At 40.1% G+C, this 19529-nt stretch overlaps 1 protein-coding gene across 9 annotated transcripts in view; it reads left to right on the top strand.

Annotated features, from left to right (window-relative positions):
* The window catches only part of LOC106870703 (colorectal mutant cancer protein), a 542202-nt gene that overhangs the window by 457786 nt on the left and 64887 nt on the right, over positions 1-19529 (top strand). For 7 of the 9 annotated variants that reach the window (XM_089343928.1, XM_089343920.1, XM_089343923.1 and 4 more), the window contains 2 exons: positions 14872-14953; positions 17330-17726. In XM_089343928.1, the coding sequence (XP_089200054.1) occupies positions 14872-14953; positions 17330-17726 (479 nt within the window). The remainder of the gene's footprint in view (positions 1-14871; positions 14954-17329; positions 17727-19529) is intronic. The other 2 variants (XM_089343921.1, XM_089343924.1) reach the window with 1 other exon arrangement.

The raw sequence follows: 19529 nt of genomic DNA, 5'->3' as shown, positions 1-19529 counted from the left end.
TTCTGTGATATTTTGCTTTCAGTTGTTTGTGCAAGTGCATGTTGTTAACTTGAACAAATCCAGTGATACCACTGCTGATGAAGACTAGCACATAACCACTTTTCCAGAGGGCATCTCTCACCTGCAGTGTCAAATGCACCATGGAATCATCAAGCACATAAATGGCAAAGTTTGCATGTGAAAACATATTGAATCAGTTTGGAAGGTTTTCAATAGTACAGAGCAGCTGTTCTAATCTATAAGAACTTTTAGGAGACCATTGATATTTCATTGTAGACAGGGTGGTCGTTTTCCAGTTCCTTTCAATACAAACTCTGGGATAAGATTGATTTTGGTATCATTGCTAACTTGGGTGAACACTGTGTTACCCTAGACAAATGGTGGTTTTCTTTGACAAACATATTTTGATTTCTCAATTATACTTTCATTCCAATGCAAGGGCATTTGATCTCCATTGATAATAGGAGGATCTATGCCAAATTTGTCAAGAAAATAATGACATACATTCCTTCTGTTCTTCAAATAATCCTGAATGCACTTAACACATTGTTCTTTGGAGATTGAAATGCATTTGTTTGGAAATTTCAGTGACACCCCATACTCTTTTTGCCAACCTTTCATCCAGCTTTTTGAAAAACAAAGCTTTTCTTCAGTTGATGTGTCTGGGTGTTGGCAAATTCTCTCCTCATAAAATTTCTCAGCCTGTAATAAGAAAAGAGCTTGTGGTAATCTCACATGCAGTAATGTTCTGACATCCACAAACCATTCAAACAAGGTTTGTTTTACAACCTCCTCCAGTGACTCTGAAACATTCCTTTTCAGTGCTGTCAAGTTTGCCTTTCAGATATTTTTCATAGCAGCATTTGATTACTATAACAGCAGAATCAAATAGTCAATCAGAGTTTTTGACAGTGGCCAAATTCAAGTAAAACAAATGAACTGCTTTGGCGAGATGTCCCTGTTTCGGGGTGTCTGGGACATGGCATTTCCTTTGAACATCCCAATGAGTTTTCCCTTTCATTTGCTCTAATTCAGTATCATACTCCTCTTTGCAATAGCAAGTGCTTGTTTTTCTTCTATAGATTAATTTTCATTTCCAATTTTCACATCATGAAATACTCTTTTCTCTGCCATGATGTTATGAAAAAAAGTTCAAAGAGAAATTACCTGAGTCGTGTTGATGTTAAATCCTTATTCTGTAAAAAGCTTGTCCTGTAAGGATAAACAGTTCCTCTTTGAAGTTCTTAGTTTCCATGAAATTTGTGTTGGTGATTGGTAGAGAAATCGTAGAGAAATTGAAAATGAAGATTTTTTGACTACAATGTGGAGTAGCAGTAAACTCATGCATACGTTACAGACTAGGGCAGTTGTCCAGCCTCAAGTTTTTATAAACTCTGGCTGGTTGTAAAGCATATTTTCAGACAGCAATTTCCTTGTTTTCAATGTGTCCTGAAGCAGGTGTAATGTGTCTCAAAATGATTGAACTTCTTAGGGTTGAAGATTATCAATGCCCTTATAATGGGAAGCAAGGTTCTGGATATCAGTTGAATATCGCCTTTCTCCCATTAATTTCTTATTCTTCATGTTGCTAAGGCTCCAGCAGTTGAGTAAAGAAGTATTAGGCAAAACGCAGGTTCCTCGTTAGTTTTATTTACAATATATATACAAAGGTGTGGTATGTTGCTCTTTTGCAGTCATCTCATGCGGTATGAATTCGTCGTTCTCCATTACGTGGGCCATTGCCTCAGGAGATGTGACAAGCAGACTAGCCTAGAGGCTCAGCCAGTGAAGTGTGCTCTGTGAGCAGTCGCAGATAAAAGAGAAAAAGATCGAACCTTGTGGCTTCTTCCTTTTATGTAGTTTGCCATTGCAAGCCTTGTTGTCAGCTCACGCATGGCAAATGGATGCAGGTGAGATCTCACTCCAGTTTCAGAGATGGCAAATGGCTGCCGTGAGATCTCATTTGGTATGGCGCTGACTGCTTGTGCTGCTACAAGGGCTCCCCCTTGAGTGCAGCAATGCAAAAACAGAATAATTGGAGCAGGCACAAGAAAGAGTAAGGATGGCAACTGATAGCAACCAACAAGATATGGTACAATAATGTGACAAGTCAAATAGAAAAATAATTGCAAGAAATATAAATGGGCATGCACAAAAATTTGACAAAATGTTCAATGGCAGAGTATAGGAACTGTCCAGTAACACAAGAAAGCAATTGTCTGTCACAGGAAAACACAGGAAAACAGGATTGTCAGATATAAATAGTTTTAATGAGTTTTTTGGGCCAGTGCACAGTGTGGCCTGTCCTGGTGATATAGGGTTTGTTTGTGTTAGGTTGTGGTGACAAAGGTGGAGGTGTAGGTGATGGTGTGGTCAAAGGTGCATGTGAGGGTGGTTGTAAAGGATCAAAGGTGGGCATGTTTAGGATGTCATCGAAGGGTGTGGACACCTCAAAATGTGCCCTTTTAAGTCTGTCGACCGACACGGTCTTTGCCCGCCCATTGATGGCGAGACTAAAAGTTTTGGGTGTGCACGATAGCACACGAAATGGTCCCTTATAAGGAGAAACGAGAGGTCCTCTGACAGAATCATCCCGAACAAAAACATGAGTCCATTTGTCAATATCCGGTGGGACGTGAGAGGGAATAGACTGGTCACGTGGATGCAAGGGTGGAAGACTTGAGAAATACAAGTGAAGTCTGGTAACATATGACGTTGGATCAGTTGTCTGGTGCTAACATTGTGCCAGGGTGGTACCATAAAGGAGTTCAGCTGAAGAGAAACCTAAGTCTGCTTTAACACAGTGCAACAACCAAGAAGAACGATAGGCAGGAATTCTGTCCAAGACTGTGGATCAGAAGTGGTGCGTAGAACGGCCTTCAGTTGCCTGTGAAAATGTTCGACCATCCCATTGGAGGTTGGGTTGTAGCTGGTCGTACAAATGTGATGAACGCTTAGGATTCGTGACAATTCACGAAATAGAGAAGCCTCGAACTGGTGTCCGCGATAAGTGGTTATTTTAGCTGGGACACCAAAGCGAGCAATCCAGTTAGAAATGAAAGCTCGAGCAACAGACTCAGCGGAAATGTCCACTATTGGAATGGTCTCTGGCCAACGAGAGAATCAATTGATGCATGTCAATATGTAAGAGAAACCGCGACGGACAGGCCATGGTCCAACCAGATCAATGTGGACATGGCGAAAGCGAGTCTCCAGAGGAGAAAACTGTCCAAGAGGAGCGCGAATATGCCTGTGGATTTTAGAACGCTGGCATTTTACACAAGAGCGTGCCCAATCGGTGATCATCCAGCACATATTAGGCCAGAAAAACCAAGCCGTAATAAGCTTCACCAAAGCAGCAATACCAGGATGTGACAGTGAATGCAAGGCATCAAACACAGAGCGCTGGTGGTTCTCAGGTACAAATGGCCTGGGAGAACCAGTAGCTATGTCACAAAAGATTGTAACTTCAGCAAACGGAAGTGGAAGATAGCCAAACTTGCAACAGGACAACTTGGTAGAAGTTAAATCCAAAGTGTCTAGAGCTGGTTGATCCTGTGCAATGGCAGTTAAATTGATTGCCGCAGGAGATGAAAGGGAGCACACAGGAAGACGAGAAAGTGCGTCAGCAGGCACGTTCTCTGTTCCAGGTATGTGCCGAATGTCAGTCGTGAACTGGGAAATGTAGTGCAGGTGACGAAAAACACGAGGCCATTGTTTTTGTCAGATTTAGATGACTGAACAAATGTAAGAGGCTTGTGATCAGTATAAATCACAAAATCTCGGCCCTCGAGCTGATGTTGAAAGTGATGAACTGACAGGTAGATCGCCAAGAGCTCTCGATCAAAAGTACTGTACCGACTTTCAGCTGGCTTTAATTGACAAGATAAAAATGCCAAAGGTTTAGTCTGATTGTCTATGGTGTGCTGCAAAACAGCACCAACTGCAGAATCCGATGCCTCAACGGTTAAAGAGAGAAGAGCATCGGGAACCGGATGTGCAAGCAAAGGAACAGAAGCTATTTCCTTCTTGATTGACTCAAACGAAGATAACGCCTCAGCAGATAAAGTAATGGGAGAATTCTTTTTTGTATTTGCTTTCAATAGCACAATCACAAGTAAATCGTCTGTAAAAGTTGACGACTCCCAAAAAAATGGTGAAGCTGGCGTAATGAAGTGGGAGGTGCGATGCGCTGAATTGCATCGACTTTGAAGAGAGAGGTCTGATACCATCTGAATCCTCTTTTCATGCGAAATGAAGGGGAGATGCCCAGGGGCTGGTGGAGGGGTGAATAAGGCCAAGTTGGAGCATGTGCTCAAACTTGGACCTAGCCTTCTTAAGACGGTCAGGAGCAAGTCGCCGCAGGCGTGAACAGACAGGTGGCCCAGTGGTGGTAATATAGTGGAGGGTGGAGTGAGTAGGTTTTGCCATTTGGAATCGCCGATCCACCATCTCTGGGAAAGACGCTAAGAGTGAATGAAATGCATCACCAGCAGTGGCAACAAAAAATGAAGGACTGAGAACAGCATTGGTAGTGACCTTTGCAGGTGTAGACAAAGACATAGAACCGTTGACGAGTCTCTGTCACCTGACATCTACCAATAGGTTAAAATTGTTAAAAAAGTCCGCACCCAGAATAGGATGTGGGAGATCAGCTATAACAAAAACCACCTAAAATCCCGATGAAGATTAATGTCAATATGTAAGGAAACTTGACTGTAAGTTGCAATGGGAGACCAGTTGACTGCGTGCAAGGTGATCTTTGAACGCTTTGGCTTGTCTGTAGCGAGACTCAAAGGCCAAATAGAGCAACTAGAACCTGTGTCAACCATAAAACGCTTTTCCAGACACACGATCCTTTTAAAAAAATGCACGATTTGATGAGAATTGGTCAGAAGTGTTTGACGTGCTCAAACCCTCCGCTGGGCATTTTTTGACGATTGAAAAGAACAAGGCTGAATGGAGTGGTACCAACAAAGACCGGGACTAGAGGAAAAAGAATTGGTCGAGCTCCGACTGTGGCGGCGCGAAGAGTTGGAGCGCCTCCATGTGGCATGTTAAGGAGTCAAATTTCTCCACAATCTCATCATGTGATGAGGAAGATGCAGCGAAAGAGATATCTGAGCAAGAGCAGACATGGCGAGGTGCTGGCTGGATACCAAACTCTAAAATTTTATCAGCCATGGTAGCCAGTTGATCCACGGTGTTGGTATCAAATTGGTTTGCATATTGGGAGGCAGCTGGGAGAAGAAAAGCTTCCGTAAAAGTGAGTTGTTCTCAGTTGTGTTGCTGAGCTCTCGGAGATGTCGTAGAAACTGAGACGGAGTCCTGTCACCCAGCTGCTCGTCCTGCATTAGTTGTTTGAACTTAGACTCCGTGGATTTTGTGTTCCGTCGGAGACCCTATGATTTTACCACCTCATACGTCACATCTGGGCAAGGATCTGTGATGAGATCCCTGATGGAAGTAGCAAGTGGCACAGGAATGCTACATAGGAGAAGATTTAGCTGCCACTGGGAAGGTACAACATGTACCGCAAAATACATCTCCAACTGTGCGAACCAAAGAGTAGCGTGGCCAGTGAAAGACAGAAGATTTGGTGAACTCATTTTCTGTCAGAGGAGAAAAAGGAAAAGGACCAAGAAAAAAAAAAAACCGACAAAAGTGTTGTTGGAAATAGTAGCGTGTGTGAGAAAAACATTTTCCTTACCAAAATTTATGGAATTGTGTACTGTATGCACAAATAAACAAAAGAAAAATTTTCGTCACCAAATCTGTTTTTTTTTTTTGTGTGTGCTGAAAGAAAACAAAACAAAAAGGCAAAACACTTTGAATGGATGTTTGCTGAACCAACAACGGTTGGTTTTTTTTTTTCTTCTTGTGTTCTTTCTTTTGTGTTTTTTTTAAGGAGTTTGCCATGCGCAAGCCTCATTGTCAGCTCGTGCATGGCAAATGGATGCAGGTGAGATCTCGCTCCAGTCTCAGAGATGGCAAATGGCTGTGCTGACTGCTTGTGCCACTGCTACACCCTAAAATAGTGAAGGTTCACCCGTATGAACGTGCATAAATATTTTTCTTCCATGCAAATAAAACACTCCAGGTCCTCTTCCCATTCTTGTCATGTTTTTTTTTTTTTGTCATACTGATTCACAATTTGTATCAGTCAAAATAATAATGAATTACCCAGTGTTTGTTATTTTGTACGAGTAATAGGAATCAGTTTAATCGACTTTCCCCTTCCCTTTAAATTGCTGCCCTTGTGCCTAAGCATTGGGCAATGTGCCTTGCAGCATAAAGTTATGGACAATTATGTTCTGTGTTCAATCCCACTGAGGTTAGCTTTCTCTTTCATCCCTATGGGGTTGATAAAATAAAGCACCAGTAATGTACTGGGCTGCTTTAATTCACTTGTCATTCCCCACAAATTGTTGGCCTTGTGCCTAAATGAGAAATCCTTATTTAAAATTTTCTAGGCTGTCACCCTTGATTTATTTTTAAACCAGAATTAGTTATTTAGTTTATTTATTTTATAACATATGGTATTACTTGTAATGTTCTTTTCTTTTTTTTTTGTCTTGTTATGTATATATATACAGTAATCCTTCGCCATATCGCTGTTTATCATTTAACCTTATGTCGATTCCTCTGTGGTGTTGTTTTGCATTTATAATAAAATAAATATATACAACTTATAAAAATAATAATTAACAAGAGTACTCAGAGAGCGCAAACCTTGCCAAGGCAACACCAATGTCCTCTCAACGATTAGCTAGAAATGATTTTTAAAATGAGAATATCAGAAATAAACCCGATTGCTCTCACAAATAAGAATGCTAAAAATGAACCCGACCGCCCTCAAAACTGAAGTAAAAAAAAATAGGAAAAATAATCCAGAATCTTTGTCTGGTACTGGATCAATCCCAAAATCTAATCTGTTCAGGAGCAAAAATTAATCGGGAAAAGTCGGTTGGCTTACAACTCGGCACCTGGAGGGGCAAATCGATGCCTTCGAATAGCATTGTAGGACGCTGGACGGAGGACCCGATTAAGTTGCTAGGAATCTGGGTTGGCCCAGATCTCCAGATAGAAAAGAACTGGTCGCAGGTTTCGATCAAGGTGACCCACATAGTCAGGACCTGGTCTTGGCGGTGGCTATCCTTGAAAGGGAGGGCGGAGGTGGCCAATGTGTTTATCGCATTGGTCATCATTTACCGCCTTTCCGTCATGCCTTGCCCAGATTCATGGTTAAACAGGTTGGAGAGGCAGATCTTTCGCTTTTTGTGGAAGAACTCCGCTCCACTTGTAAGACGTTCTGTTTGCTGTCTAAAGCCGTTAAAGGGTGGGTTAGAGATGCCTTGGTTGTTGATGCGCAAGCACAAGCTGAGGCTAAGGCATCTCTGGCTCTACCTGGATGGTAAACGGGTGTGGTCTCTGCTTGCTAGACAGATGTTCCCCAGCTTTACTAGTTTTGATGGTAGAGAAAACTGGATCCGCCGAAGATCGAAGTTGGGTACCTGGCATACAGAGTGCCGCAAGGCGCTTCTCCAGTTCTGTAACTCAGGCAATGCCAGTGGTTTCGGTACCACCATGGCTTTCTATAGTGGGTTGGTAGAGGCTGGAAATGACGATGCCCTGGGAAGGACCCTGGGTCTCGATGATAACCAGTTGGACAGCCTGTTCCGAAGAACGTTCGGGCCTAAGACACTGGATAACTTCCAAAAGTCTTTGGCCTGGCAGTGTTACCGAGGAGCCCTACCCGTTCGGGATAAACTCAATAGACACGGCCACCCTGGGCTGACGGCCTGTCCAAGATGCGGGCAGGGCTGGAAACCGTCCTGCACGCTGTTGTTCAGTGTCCGGGTATTTCAGAAGTATGGGTTTATGCGGAACAACTGTTGTCTGATGGAAGAAGAGTACAGCTATCGTCTGAGTCAATTGTAAAGATTAACCCACCGGATTTCTTGACGAAAGAAGGTGAGAATTGTTTTCTTGTAGTAGTAGCAATTGCGAGGGAGGTGATATGGAAGTCGAGAATGAAAGGTATCGTGACACATACCTGCGTCTCCGGCCTCGCCCTCGTGAAAATGTTCACTTTTCACTTGAAAAGGAAGGTGGGGCTGGAAAAGAGGTGTTTGTCAGAGAGTGAATTTTAAAAAACGTGGACGCGTGTAGCACGCATGTTGGGGGTGAAAGACACTGCCTGAACACGATTGAGGGATTACCAGTAAGTCGGTGCTAAAGACAGGGCTCGTGGGGTCGGAGCAAACCTGTTTTGAACACCTCATCATGTGATTTATTGTTTGTGTTTTGTGACTTATTCTTTGTGATTTATTGTTTGGGATTTATTGCTTGTAATTTATTGTGTTGTAATTCATTTTATTTCATTGTACATGAAAATCTTATATCATTCGATTGTATGTGACCCCTCTATGTTAGCCCGCATGGGTAATAAAAAATCAGATCCCAAAATCTAATCAGTTTGTACCAGGTCAAACATCTCTGAAAGTTTCATCCGAATCCATTCAGTGGTTCTTGAGATATCTTGTCCACAGACAAACCAACAAACAAACATGACTGGAAACAATACCTCCGCCTTCGCTAAGGTGGGTTTAAAATAGTCAGTACAGTACTGTTTCTACTTCACGGATTTTCACCTATAGCAGGGGTTTTGGAACGGTAACACCTGCAACAGTCGAGGGATTACTGTATAATAAAATAAAATTATTAGATTTTCCAGCTGCTGTATCAATATTGATAGCTTACAATAAAATTTCACTTGAGATAGATTAGCAAAATTTAATAAGGTGGGAGGGCTGGAATAAAAGCGATGAGGGGGGGGATATCTTAAAAATTGATAAGCAGTAGGGTGAAAAAAAATCTGAAAAATTAATAAGTGGTGGGGACAATTAGTCAGGACCCCAGAGTAACTCTGCAACTTGTGGAGGTGGAAAAACACTATGGCTGACCAATTGGTTATTAGCAAAAAAGAAAAAAAAGTTATTGAGGACAGGTTGTCTCCCCTGGACCGTCGATTATTGGAAGTGGAGATCTATTTTGTAAGGCCTCTTACAAGCCTAATCAGTGAACAGAGAATCCCGATATTGCAGGAAGTAGCGCTTGAAATGGACACTATTTCTTTACGAGTGTTCAGCAAGCCAGGCTTAGCATAGTTTATAAGTATTTTGGCTCGCTCATTGATGCAGATTTTTGCAGCGCCTGCTCCTATTAACATAGGGGCCTGATTGTTTTAAGATCTTCTTCCTGATATCATATAGGGTTCCTTGATCTTTGAGACATCACACGTGTTGCCAGGGACGTACCAAAACATTTTTCTGGGCCCCTGAAGGATGACTGGTGGGTGCAGAAGTGTCGCTTGAAAGGTGTGCTGTCTGATCCAACAGAGTATTCTTTCACTTGTTTCAATCATTTGACTGTGATCATGCAATTTAAATCAGTGGCCTAGCATACTGAAAAAATGTCCAAAGACTATGAATTATATGACATATATAAATAAGAGGAAAAGCCACCAAGGTGGATTCCTAATACACTAGAAGAAGACGCCAAATGGCTTTACCTCAAATACTATATTCTCAAAAGTTTTAGCAAATGCCAGAATGTATGTGAGCAAGACAAATTTCCTTGCTCACATACATTCTGGCGTTTGCTAAAATTTTTGAGAACATAGCATTTGTGGTAAGGCGAATGGTGTCTTCTTCTAGCATATTAGGAATTCACCTTGGTAGCTATTCCGCTTATTTATATATATATATATATATATATATATATATATATATATATACAACAGGCTTCTCCCAGTTTCTATCTACCAAATCCACTCACAAGGCTTTGGTTGGCCCAAGGCTATAGTAGAAGACACTTGCCTAAGGTGCCACGCAATGGGACTGAACCCGGAACCATGTGGTTGAGAAGCAAGCTTCTTAGAACACAGCCATGCCTGCACCTATGTTCACATTCGTGTTGTATCTCTAGTTAGTTCGAAGCCTGGGTATACTGTTGGTGTCACCGGTGTTGCTGGGGTTGCTATAATTATGGCATATTGGTCTGGCAAGGTGAAAAGTTAAGTTTGTCTTTGTCTAGAGTCTGATAAGCTGTCCACAAGGTTGCAGCCTTCATTGATGTGAAACCATTGGTCACTCTATGTCCAGACTTTAACTTTAATGATTTAATGTGTGTGTATTTATTAACTAATTATATATATATATATATATATATATATATATATATATATATATGAAATTAATAAAAACAGTTGTTTGCAACGTTATACTGTAAAGGAAAATTATAGCCATCAACTAAACTTGACTAAGGATGTGAATAACAACTACATTGCTAGAAATAGGAGCTAAAGTGCACCAATGCTGTTACAAAGCACATGAACATATGCTCTGCTCTAATAGGGGCTGCAATTGCCCCAAACACCTGTTTTTATTAATTTTTTGTATACACATCAGCAATCTGCTAAATCATCCATAGATTTTTATGGTGAATATATGTACTCCGATAGTTGAGCTAGCCTGGAATCAACCAAACGAGCTAGCCTTACTGAAGATGGCTATTGAAATAGCCAAAACTGGCCGGCCAATTTAAGGAATTCTTGGTTCAGTGATTGGGATGATTGCATTGGAGCATTTTAGCTCCTATTTCTAGCTATGTAAGTGTTTTTCACACCCTTAGTCAGGTATATATATATCAACATCGTCATCATCATCATCATTGTTTAATGTCTGCTTTCCATGTATGCATGGGTTGGATGGTTTGACTGAAGACTTGCAAGCCAGGAGGCTGCACTGGGCTCCAATCTGATCTGGCAAGGTTTCTTCAGCTGGATGCCCTTCTTAACACCAAGTACTCCAAGAGTGTAGTGGGTGCTTTTTATGTACCACCAGCATAGGAGCCAGTTAGGTGGCACTGGCATCAACCATGCTCAAATGGTGCTTTTTACGTGCCATGGGCACAGAAGCCAGCTAGGCGGCACTGGCATCACTCATGCTTAAATGGTGCTTTGTACATGCCTCCGGCACAGGTGCCAGTCAGGCAACACTGGCATCAGCCATGACTACAATTTCCCTTGACTCAACAGGTCTTCTTAAGCACTACATATTGCCCAACAATTGAAGGGTACTTTTTAATGGGCCAGTTATGCGACACTGGCATTGGCCACAGCCACGATGTCACTTAAGCACAACATATCTCCAGAGGTCTCAGTCACTTGTCATTGCCTCTGTAAGGCCCAATGTTCAAAGGCCATGCATCACCACTTTGTCCCATGTCTCCCTGGGTCTACCTCTTCCACAGGTTCCGTCTACTGTTAGGGTGTGACACTTCTTCACACAGCTGTCCTCATCCATACATAACACATGACCAGCTCAGTCATCTCTCTTGCACACCACATCTGATGCTTCTTATGTCCAACTTTTCTTTCAGGGCACTTATACTCTGTCAAGTATGCACACTGACATTACACACCCAGCGGAGAATACTAGCTTCATTTCTTTCAAGCCTACACATGTCCTCAGCAGTCACAGCCCATGTTTCACTGCTATGTAGCATGGCTGTTTGCGCATATGCATCATTCAGTTTACCTTTCACTCTGAGCGAAAGGCTCTTTGTTACCAGCAGAGCTAGGATCTCTCTGAACTATGTCCAGGCTATTCTTATTCTAGCAGCTACACTTTCAGAGCATCCACCCCCACTACTGATTTGGTCACTTAGGTAATGGAAGCTATCAACTACTTCTAGTTTTTCCCCTGGCGTGTGATGGAATCTGTTTTCTGTACATCTTTGGTGTTTATTACCCCTGTGCATCTGCCATACACAAAAACTATCTTCCTAGTTAACCTTCCTTTGATATTGTCCATAACTTACACTGGATACGTCTTAAGGAGTGCCTTTTCTACAAATCGAGCTGGGCTATCTACCTGAAGGGATTTGTGATTTGTCTGCCTTCCTACTTACTAAGACTTTGGTTTTTGCTACATTGACTCTAAGGCCCTTCGATTCTAATCCTTGCTTCCACACCTGAAACTTCTCTAGTTCTGGTAGTGACTCAGCTATTAGAGCAAGGTCATCAGCATAGAGGGGCAGCCTCTCTTCAATCCCTCTGTTATTGCTTGGAGGACTATGATGAATTAGAGGGGGCTGAGGACTGATCCTTGGTGAGCCCCTACTTCTACCCAGAATTCATCACTAGTTGCCAATGCTCACCTTACTGACAGCATCCCTGTACAGGGCTTGTACAGCTCTCACCCACCACTCACCTATCCCTAGTTTCTGCACTTACCACCAGATAAGGGATCAGGGGACTCTGTCAAAAGCTTTTTCCGTGTCAACAAAAGCCAAGTACAGAGGTTTATCTTTGGCTAGGAATTTCTCTTGCAGTTGCCTTACCAGAAATATAGCATCAGTAGTGCTTCTCCCTGGCACAAACCCAAACTGCATCTCATCTAAACTAATTCTCTCCCTAATTAGTTGGGTTATGACCCTCTCTATGACTATCATCACCTGATCCAACAATTTGATACCTCTGTAATTATTGCTATCTAATGCATCACCTTTACCTTTGTAGCAATTGATTATGGCAATTGACTATGGTGCTGCTACACCAGTCATTGGGTATGATGCCTTCATGTATCAACTGGTTGACTAGACTATAGCCCACACCACCAGATATTTTAAACCTCTCAGCAGTGATTCCTGATGGGCTGGGGGCTTTCCTTGTCTTCATCAATAATATTTTTGTACGTACCTGACGCACATGTCACGCTTAAGAGAAAGAAATTGTTGAAAGAAATTTTGTTGCTTAAATAAAATTTTTTAACTTGTAATTTCTGAAAGAGATTAACACTCATGCCTACTGGTCCACTGAAGCAGCAACGATCTTAACAGGAAAATTAAGATACTTAAACTTAACATGTTTGTTGAACAAGGGGGAGAGGAAGTGAGAAAGAAAGCGAGAGTGAGAGGAAGTGGCTGAATTCCTTTCAATTCCTTTCTATGATTGAAATGAAATTGACCCCTGGCTATTAAAGGCCCAACCATACACACACGCAACACACACACATATTTGTTTTACGTCTTCTACCCATTTGAATTCAACCATACACCAGATAACATGTTAAGTCTTATGTTCTGAAATTTAAATTTTGTTTTAATTATAAAATTACACCTCAGTTAAAAAACATCTTTTGGTTTTCGAACACAATCTTTTCTTTCTCTTTCTATATTTTTGTTAAGTTACAATTTCTCTGTTTTGGTCAGGATTTTTCCAATTTCTTTTTTCTTGTATCAAGTAATGGATGAAAGCATTAAAAAAAATTAAATTCATAGAGCCGAACAAAATCAAAAATATTAATTCTATTTTTTTCCCTTCCCTTAATACTAACAAGAGCATAGTATGAGAGAGATTTGGATGTTATTTTTAACAAATTGTTGTTGATTTGTATAAGTAAACAAAAACTGAACACATACACACATATATATGAATGTGTTTGTATTTGTCCCCCCCCCCAACCCCATTGCTTGACGACCGATGTTGGTGCATCCCTGTAACTTAGCTGCTCAGCAGAAGATACTGATAGAATAAGCACCAGGCTTACAGGGAATAAATCCAAGGGTCAATTTCTTCGACTAAACAGTGGTGCTCCAGCATGGCCTCTGTCAAATGACCGAAACAAGTAAAAGAATACGAGAAAAACGTTCCTTACCACTAAACCAAGTTGGTTCTCTGAATATGTACAATGTATTCTTAGGTTAAATAGTAATTCCGTTTACGTTTGTGTATCTGAGATATTTTGGCTGGATTATATAGTTATCAGTTTTACTCTTCTTTCTATATTCTGTAACTATCACAATATACTTTTCTACTATAGGCACAAGTTCTTGAAATTTTTGTCGGGAGGGAGCCAGTCAATTAGGTCGACCCCAGTATGCAACTGGTACTTAAGTCGACCTCAGCAAAATTTGAACTCAGACTATAAAAACAGACAAAATACCGCTAAGCATTTCACCTGGCATGCTAACGATTCTGCCAGCTCACCACCTTTAATTGTCACAATATAAAAACATTTCTCATGGCATCAGCACACAATTTACAGACGCTTACATTTTTTATATTTTCTGTGAAATTTTCACAGGTTCACCTAGTATCTCATAATTGCTTTATCTACCAAGGTACTGCTAATTCAAATCCCAGGTCCCTCTGTTGGTTTGAAATTTGGCAGACACTCTTTCTCCCATTCTTTTCATTTCGCAACCTTTCATAGTGGCATCTCCAAGTCTCTCGCTTTGCAGTATATATAGATGTGTGTGTGTGTGTATATGTGTATATACATATGTATGTGCATATGTGTGTGTGTATATATATATATATATATGTGTGTGTGTGTGTATGTGTGTATTTATAGATTTATACCAAAATTTGGTAAAAATATTGTATCTGTTATCAAACATAGCAAAATTCTCACATGTAAGTTTTTGTATGTATATCACTTAAAATAAGAGCTAAAAGATGATCCATTGTAAAAGCTTTATTATGACCTATGATCATTTCGATGCAATATCCAGACCAATTCATGCATATTATAAAATATGGAATATTGTATCTCTTCAGGGTCAGATTAATTCATAGCAGACAGATAGTACTGTCTGCTATGAATTAATCTGACCCTGAAGAGATACAATATTCCATATTTTATAATATGCATGAATTGGTCTGGATATTGCATCGAAATGATCATAGGTCATAATAAAGCTTTTACAATGGATCATCTTTTAGCTCTTATTTAAATCGATATATATATATATATATATATATATATATATATGTATATATATATATTTTATATACTGTAGAGCTTTGGCAACCAATGAACAATTCCCTGTGGCCAAGATTGCTGAACTAAAGAAATTAAAAACATGTGCAACTGATAAGCAGGTAGGTGCCAAGCCATTATTATTGTTGTTGTTATTGCTGTAAAATACCTGTCAAACCGGGTAATGAATGGCTGTGTGGTTAAAAGATTACTTCCTAATCACATCTTTCAAGATTTGATCTGTGTGGCAAATGGGGCAAGTTCCTTGTACTAGAGCCTTGGATTGTGAATGGAATTTAGCAGGCAGAGACTGTACAAAATTACCATATATATGTCATCATCACCATTTAATGTCCATACTCTATGCTGACATGGGTTGGGCAGTTTTAAAGGATCCAATAGGTCTAAGAACTGCTTTATGCTTCTGTGTCAACTTTGTTATGGTTTCTACAGGTGAATGCCCTTCCTAATACCAACCACTTTACAGTATGTAGTGAGTACTATTTCTGTGCCACACTACTAATGAGGTCACCATGTAGCTTGGAACACTACAAAACCTGAGGTGGATAGAAAGAAGACAACTTTATGTTAGGAGAGGAGGGGTTAAAGTATGTGAAAGTGGAAGAAGCAGGTTGTTGTTGTAGTAGAGCTACATGGCCATTCACAGAGGAGAAGAGTGAGGATGTTTGGTAGGAGCAGCAAAGAGATAAATATAAATAGAAGTGTTTGGGTGTCCAGGTGGCTCTTCGAAGTACAAGGTGAGTAGATGTGAATGGGGACAGAGGAACTAGAAGTATGGTTGTTTGTATCATATGTACATGCATATGTATGTATGTAAATATATATGTCTGTATGTGTATATGTGAATGTTTACATTCAGTGATGTCTACACATGAAATTACTGGAGTAAATGCAGTAACATTATGTTAACAATTCCTATAGCTTCATGTTTTTTGGAAACCTATTGAATAAAAATCCCTTATTTGCAACGCAAATAAGAATTTGTGACAATAGAAACATCCAGCTGTAAAATAATGCCTTAATATGATTTTGTCTCGCTTATGCTAGAATGGAACAACAGGTGTTTTGCAAACAAGTTATATACAGAGTTTCAGGTTCAGTTCTTGAGCAACTTGCTTCTACTAAAGCTCTGAGCCAGCAAATACCTTGTGAATTAATTTCAAAAAAAGAAAACAGTGGAAGCTTGTTGCATGTGAGTGTGTGTATAGAGAGAGAGAGAGAGTGTGTGTGTGTGTGTGTGTGTGTGTGCATGTGTGTATTAGCATTATTTAGTATCCCCTTTTCTATCTTGCATGGTCTGACAGAATTTATCAGCAGATTTTTTGACAACTGAGGTCCGTCAGGGTTGTGTCTTGGCTCCCACTCTGTTCAGTACCTGCATGGATTAGATATGTGACCAAATGGTGGCTCAATCAAGTTGTGATGCACTCATTGGTGAAACTAAGATTACAGACCTATATTTTGCTGATGACTCAGTTATTTTTGCTGAGTCTCTGAATGTCTTAAGGAACACTCCCTTTTCACTGAGTGAGAACCACTTGTCAAATTAAAATAAGAAATCCAGTCCTTCTTTGGCTTCTTGGAGGACTCCACCTCGTCTATGTTGTCGGTGAAATTCTTGAAGTTGTTGACCAGTTCACTTATTCTGATCTTGGCAGTGAGATTCATATCAGCTTTAGTTATGAATCTGAAGTCCTTAAAAAACTTGGACAAGCCAGTACAGCTGTGGAGTCATTGGACAAGGATGTTTGACACTGCCAATATCTGTGCAGGAGGACAAAGTTTCAGGTCTTTAGATCTCTAGTCCTCCCTGTCCTGCTCTATAGTTGTGAGATTTGGATACTGTTTGAGGACTCTTGGGTTTCTCCTGAACTCCTTTGGTACCAGGACACTTCATATAATTATGGGTTACCATTGGTCAGATTTCATATCCAGCCAACAAGTCTACTCAGAAACTGTGATGCATCCAGTTACTTGTATGATTCAGCAGCACCAGCTCAGACTGCTTGGACATGTTGTTTGATTTTCCAAGTTAGACGCTGCTTACCATATTCTCTTCACTGAGGATCCAGCTCAGTTGACAGCCACAGGGTCATGGTAGATGATGAGATGTATCATGGAGATGGGGACTGACTTGGACTCTGCTCAACAGGTCAGTCACCAGTCAGGACCCAGGCTACACCAACAAATTGTGAATGTAGCAACACACTGCAATGGCACATATCCCCACAGCTGATCTCACCTGTTTCCAAGCAAAGTAATGTTTCCTATGACCAGACATGTTTCCACAGAAGATTGGAAATGAAGAACACTGCTTGCAAGACATTAACATTCTAATTAGTTATATTCAATATATATATTCTTTAAATATTTAAATTGAAATGTTTTTGCTTTTCTTTTTAGAAAGGAAAATTACATCGAAATGTTACCTGAATGACTTAAAATTAAAAAGAATTCTTTTAATTCTTCTGTTGCAGCAGCTACCAAATGCCAAAGTGGCAGAGCACCTAGTGCAAAGTCTACAGGAATGTTCCAGTATGCAGGAAATAGTGCAGACAGTCTACAAATGTGGGAATGAGATCTCCGAAAGCAAGATACGTGAATTTGAGATTGAATTTGAACGCCTGAATAGCAAAATTGATCACTGGAGATCTCAGTATGGACTGTTGGCATTAAACCTGGAGGAAAGCAAGACCCTTACCGACCGACTAAGTGTGCTCATTGGCAAGTATGAATCAAACAACACAGCACTCCAGCTGGCCATCAACTACTCTGATCAGGCAATTGAGGCATGTGAGGTGTTGTGTGCTGTTATGGAGAGTGAACATGGTTTCAATCTGGCTAACTTTCACGCCAGTGGTCTTAGTGGTTTTGGTAAGTTTTGTTCTGTTGATTCTGCTATTGTGGCTGTTGTTTAAACCCAGGTCAGTCCTGCTCCAGCAGTTGTATATTCAAATGATATGTGGGGGGTTCTCTGGGATTGATCATGTAATGTAGACAGTTATGATGACTACAACAAGGGTTAACAATCTATTAAAGCTGTTCATGATTTTTTCAGTCCATGAAGAAATAGTTTTGATCTGTTTGTATGACTACTTTAAGGTTTACATATATATATATATGTGGTTCAGGCATGGCTTGTGGTAAGACTCTTGCTTCATAACCACATTGTTCCGGGTTCAGTCCCACAGCATGGCACTTTTGGCAAGTGTCTTCTACTATAGCCTCAGGCCTTATGAATGGATTTGGTAGATAGAAACTGGAAGAAGCCTGTTGTGTGTGCGTGTGTGTGTGTATCTTTGTGTTTGTCCCCTACCACCACTTGACAACCGGTGTTGGTATGTTTACATCCCTGTAACTTAGTGATTCAACAAAAGATTCCAATAGAATAAGCACCAGGCTTGGCAAAAAAATTAGTACTGGGGTTCAATTCATTTGACTAAAAATTCTTCAAAGCAGTGACCCACCATGGCCACAGTCTAATGACTACAACAAGTAAAAGACAAAACATAAAAGATATATAATCACTATCATTAACATCATCATCATTATTTAACATCTGTTTCCCACGCTGACATATGTTGGACAGTTTGACAGGCACCAGCAGATCAGAAGACTGCACCAAGCTCTACTGTCTGTTTTCGCATGGTTTCTATGGCTGGATACACTTCCTAACACCAACCACTTTAAAGAGTGTGAATGTCTACAGTAGCAGTGAGGGCAACCAATAGCTTATAAGAGAGGATTCCTCAACAAAGGGGTATTGAAGGAGGTGGCTTTGTTCCAAGTGAGGAAAAGTTAAAGTATGAACCTAGAGAAAGAAATAGCTGTCTTGCAATAAAGGAGATACATGGCCGCCTCAGTTGGAGGGTGTAAGAGAGAGAAAAAGAGGATCAAAACAGTAAAGATGTGATGGGGGTCACACTTATGTTACAGGGAAGTGCATGTAAGTGAAGTGTAACCAAGGATAGGATAGGTTGAGTGGATAGGTAACTTTACAAGATTATTAAAGGTGCAATATATAGCATATATATATATATATATATATATACATGTGCATATATATATATATATATACATGTGCATATATATATATATATACATGTGCATATATATATTATATATATATATATATATATATATATATATATATATATATACATATACATATATATATATATATATATATATATATATATATATATATATATATATACATATATCATATATATATATATATATATATATATATATATATATATATATATATATATATATATATATATATATTAGAAATAATACATTTCTAAATCTCTTAGAGAGACTTACGCAGTAGTGATGTGATAAAGTAGTTGTATACTGCCAACTTAACGTGACAGTCCCAATAAGGGAATATACGGGAATATACTACTGCTATTTAGCTCTAGGAAGCTGGACCGCTTCCTGTCGGCGTTGACACATTTCCTGTGTCCTTATGTTTGCGAGGGAGAGACAAACTCCTCCACACAGCCTAGCCTGCATTCAGGGACATGTTTCTGAGTCTTTGCTTGTCATCAGCCTGAAGTAGCATGACCAGCTGGTTGAAAAGGTCTGTCAAACCTTCGCAAACATATACTATTTCAGTGAAACACATTCACTGATTACAAAAATTAGAAATAATACATTTCTAAATCTCTC

Source organism: Octopus bimaculoides, chromosome 28 (assembly GCF_046866305.1).
Source record: "Octopus bimaculoides isolate indiv1 chromosome 28, ASM4686630v1, whole genome shotgun sequence".
Classification (NCBI taxonomy): Eukaryota; Metazoa; Mollusca; class Cephalopoda; order Octopoda; family Octopodidae; genus Octopus; species Octopus bimaculoides.
This window is presented reverse-complemented; position numbering and strand designations above follow the sequence as displayed.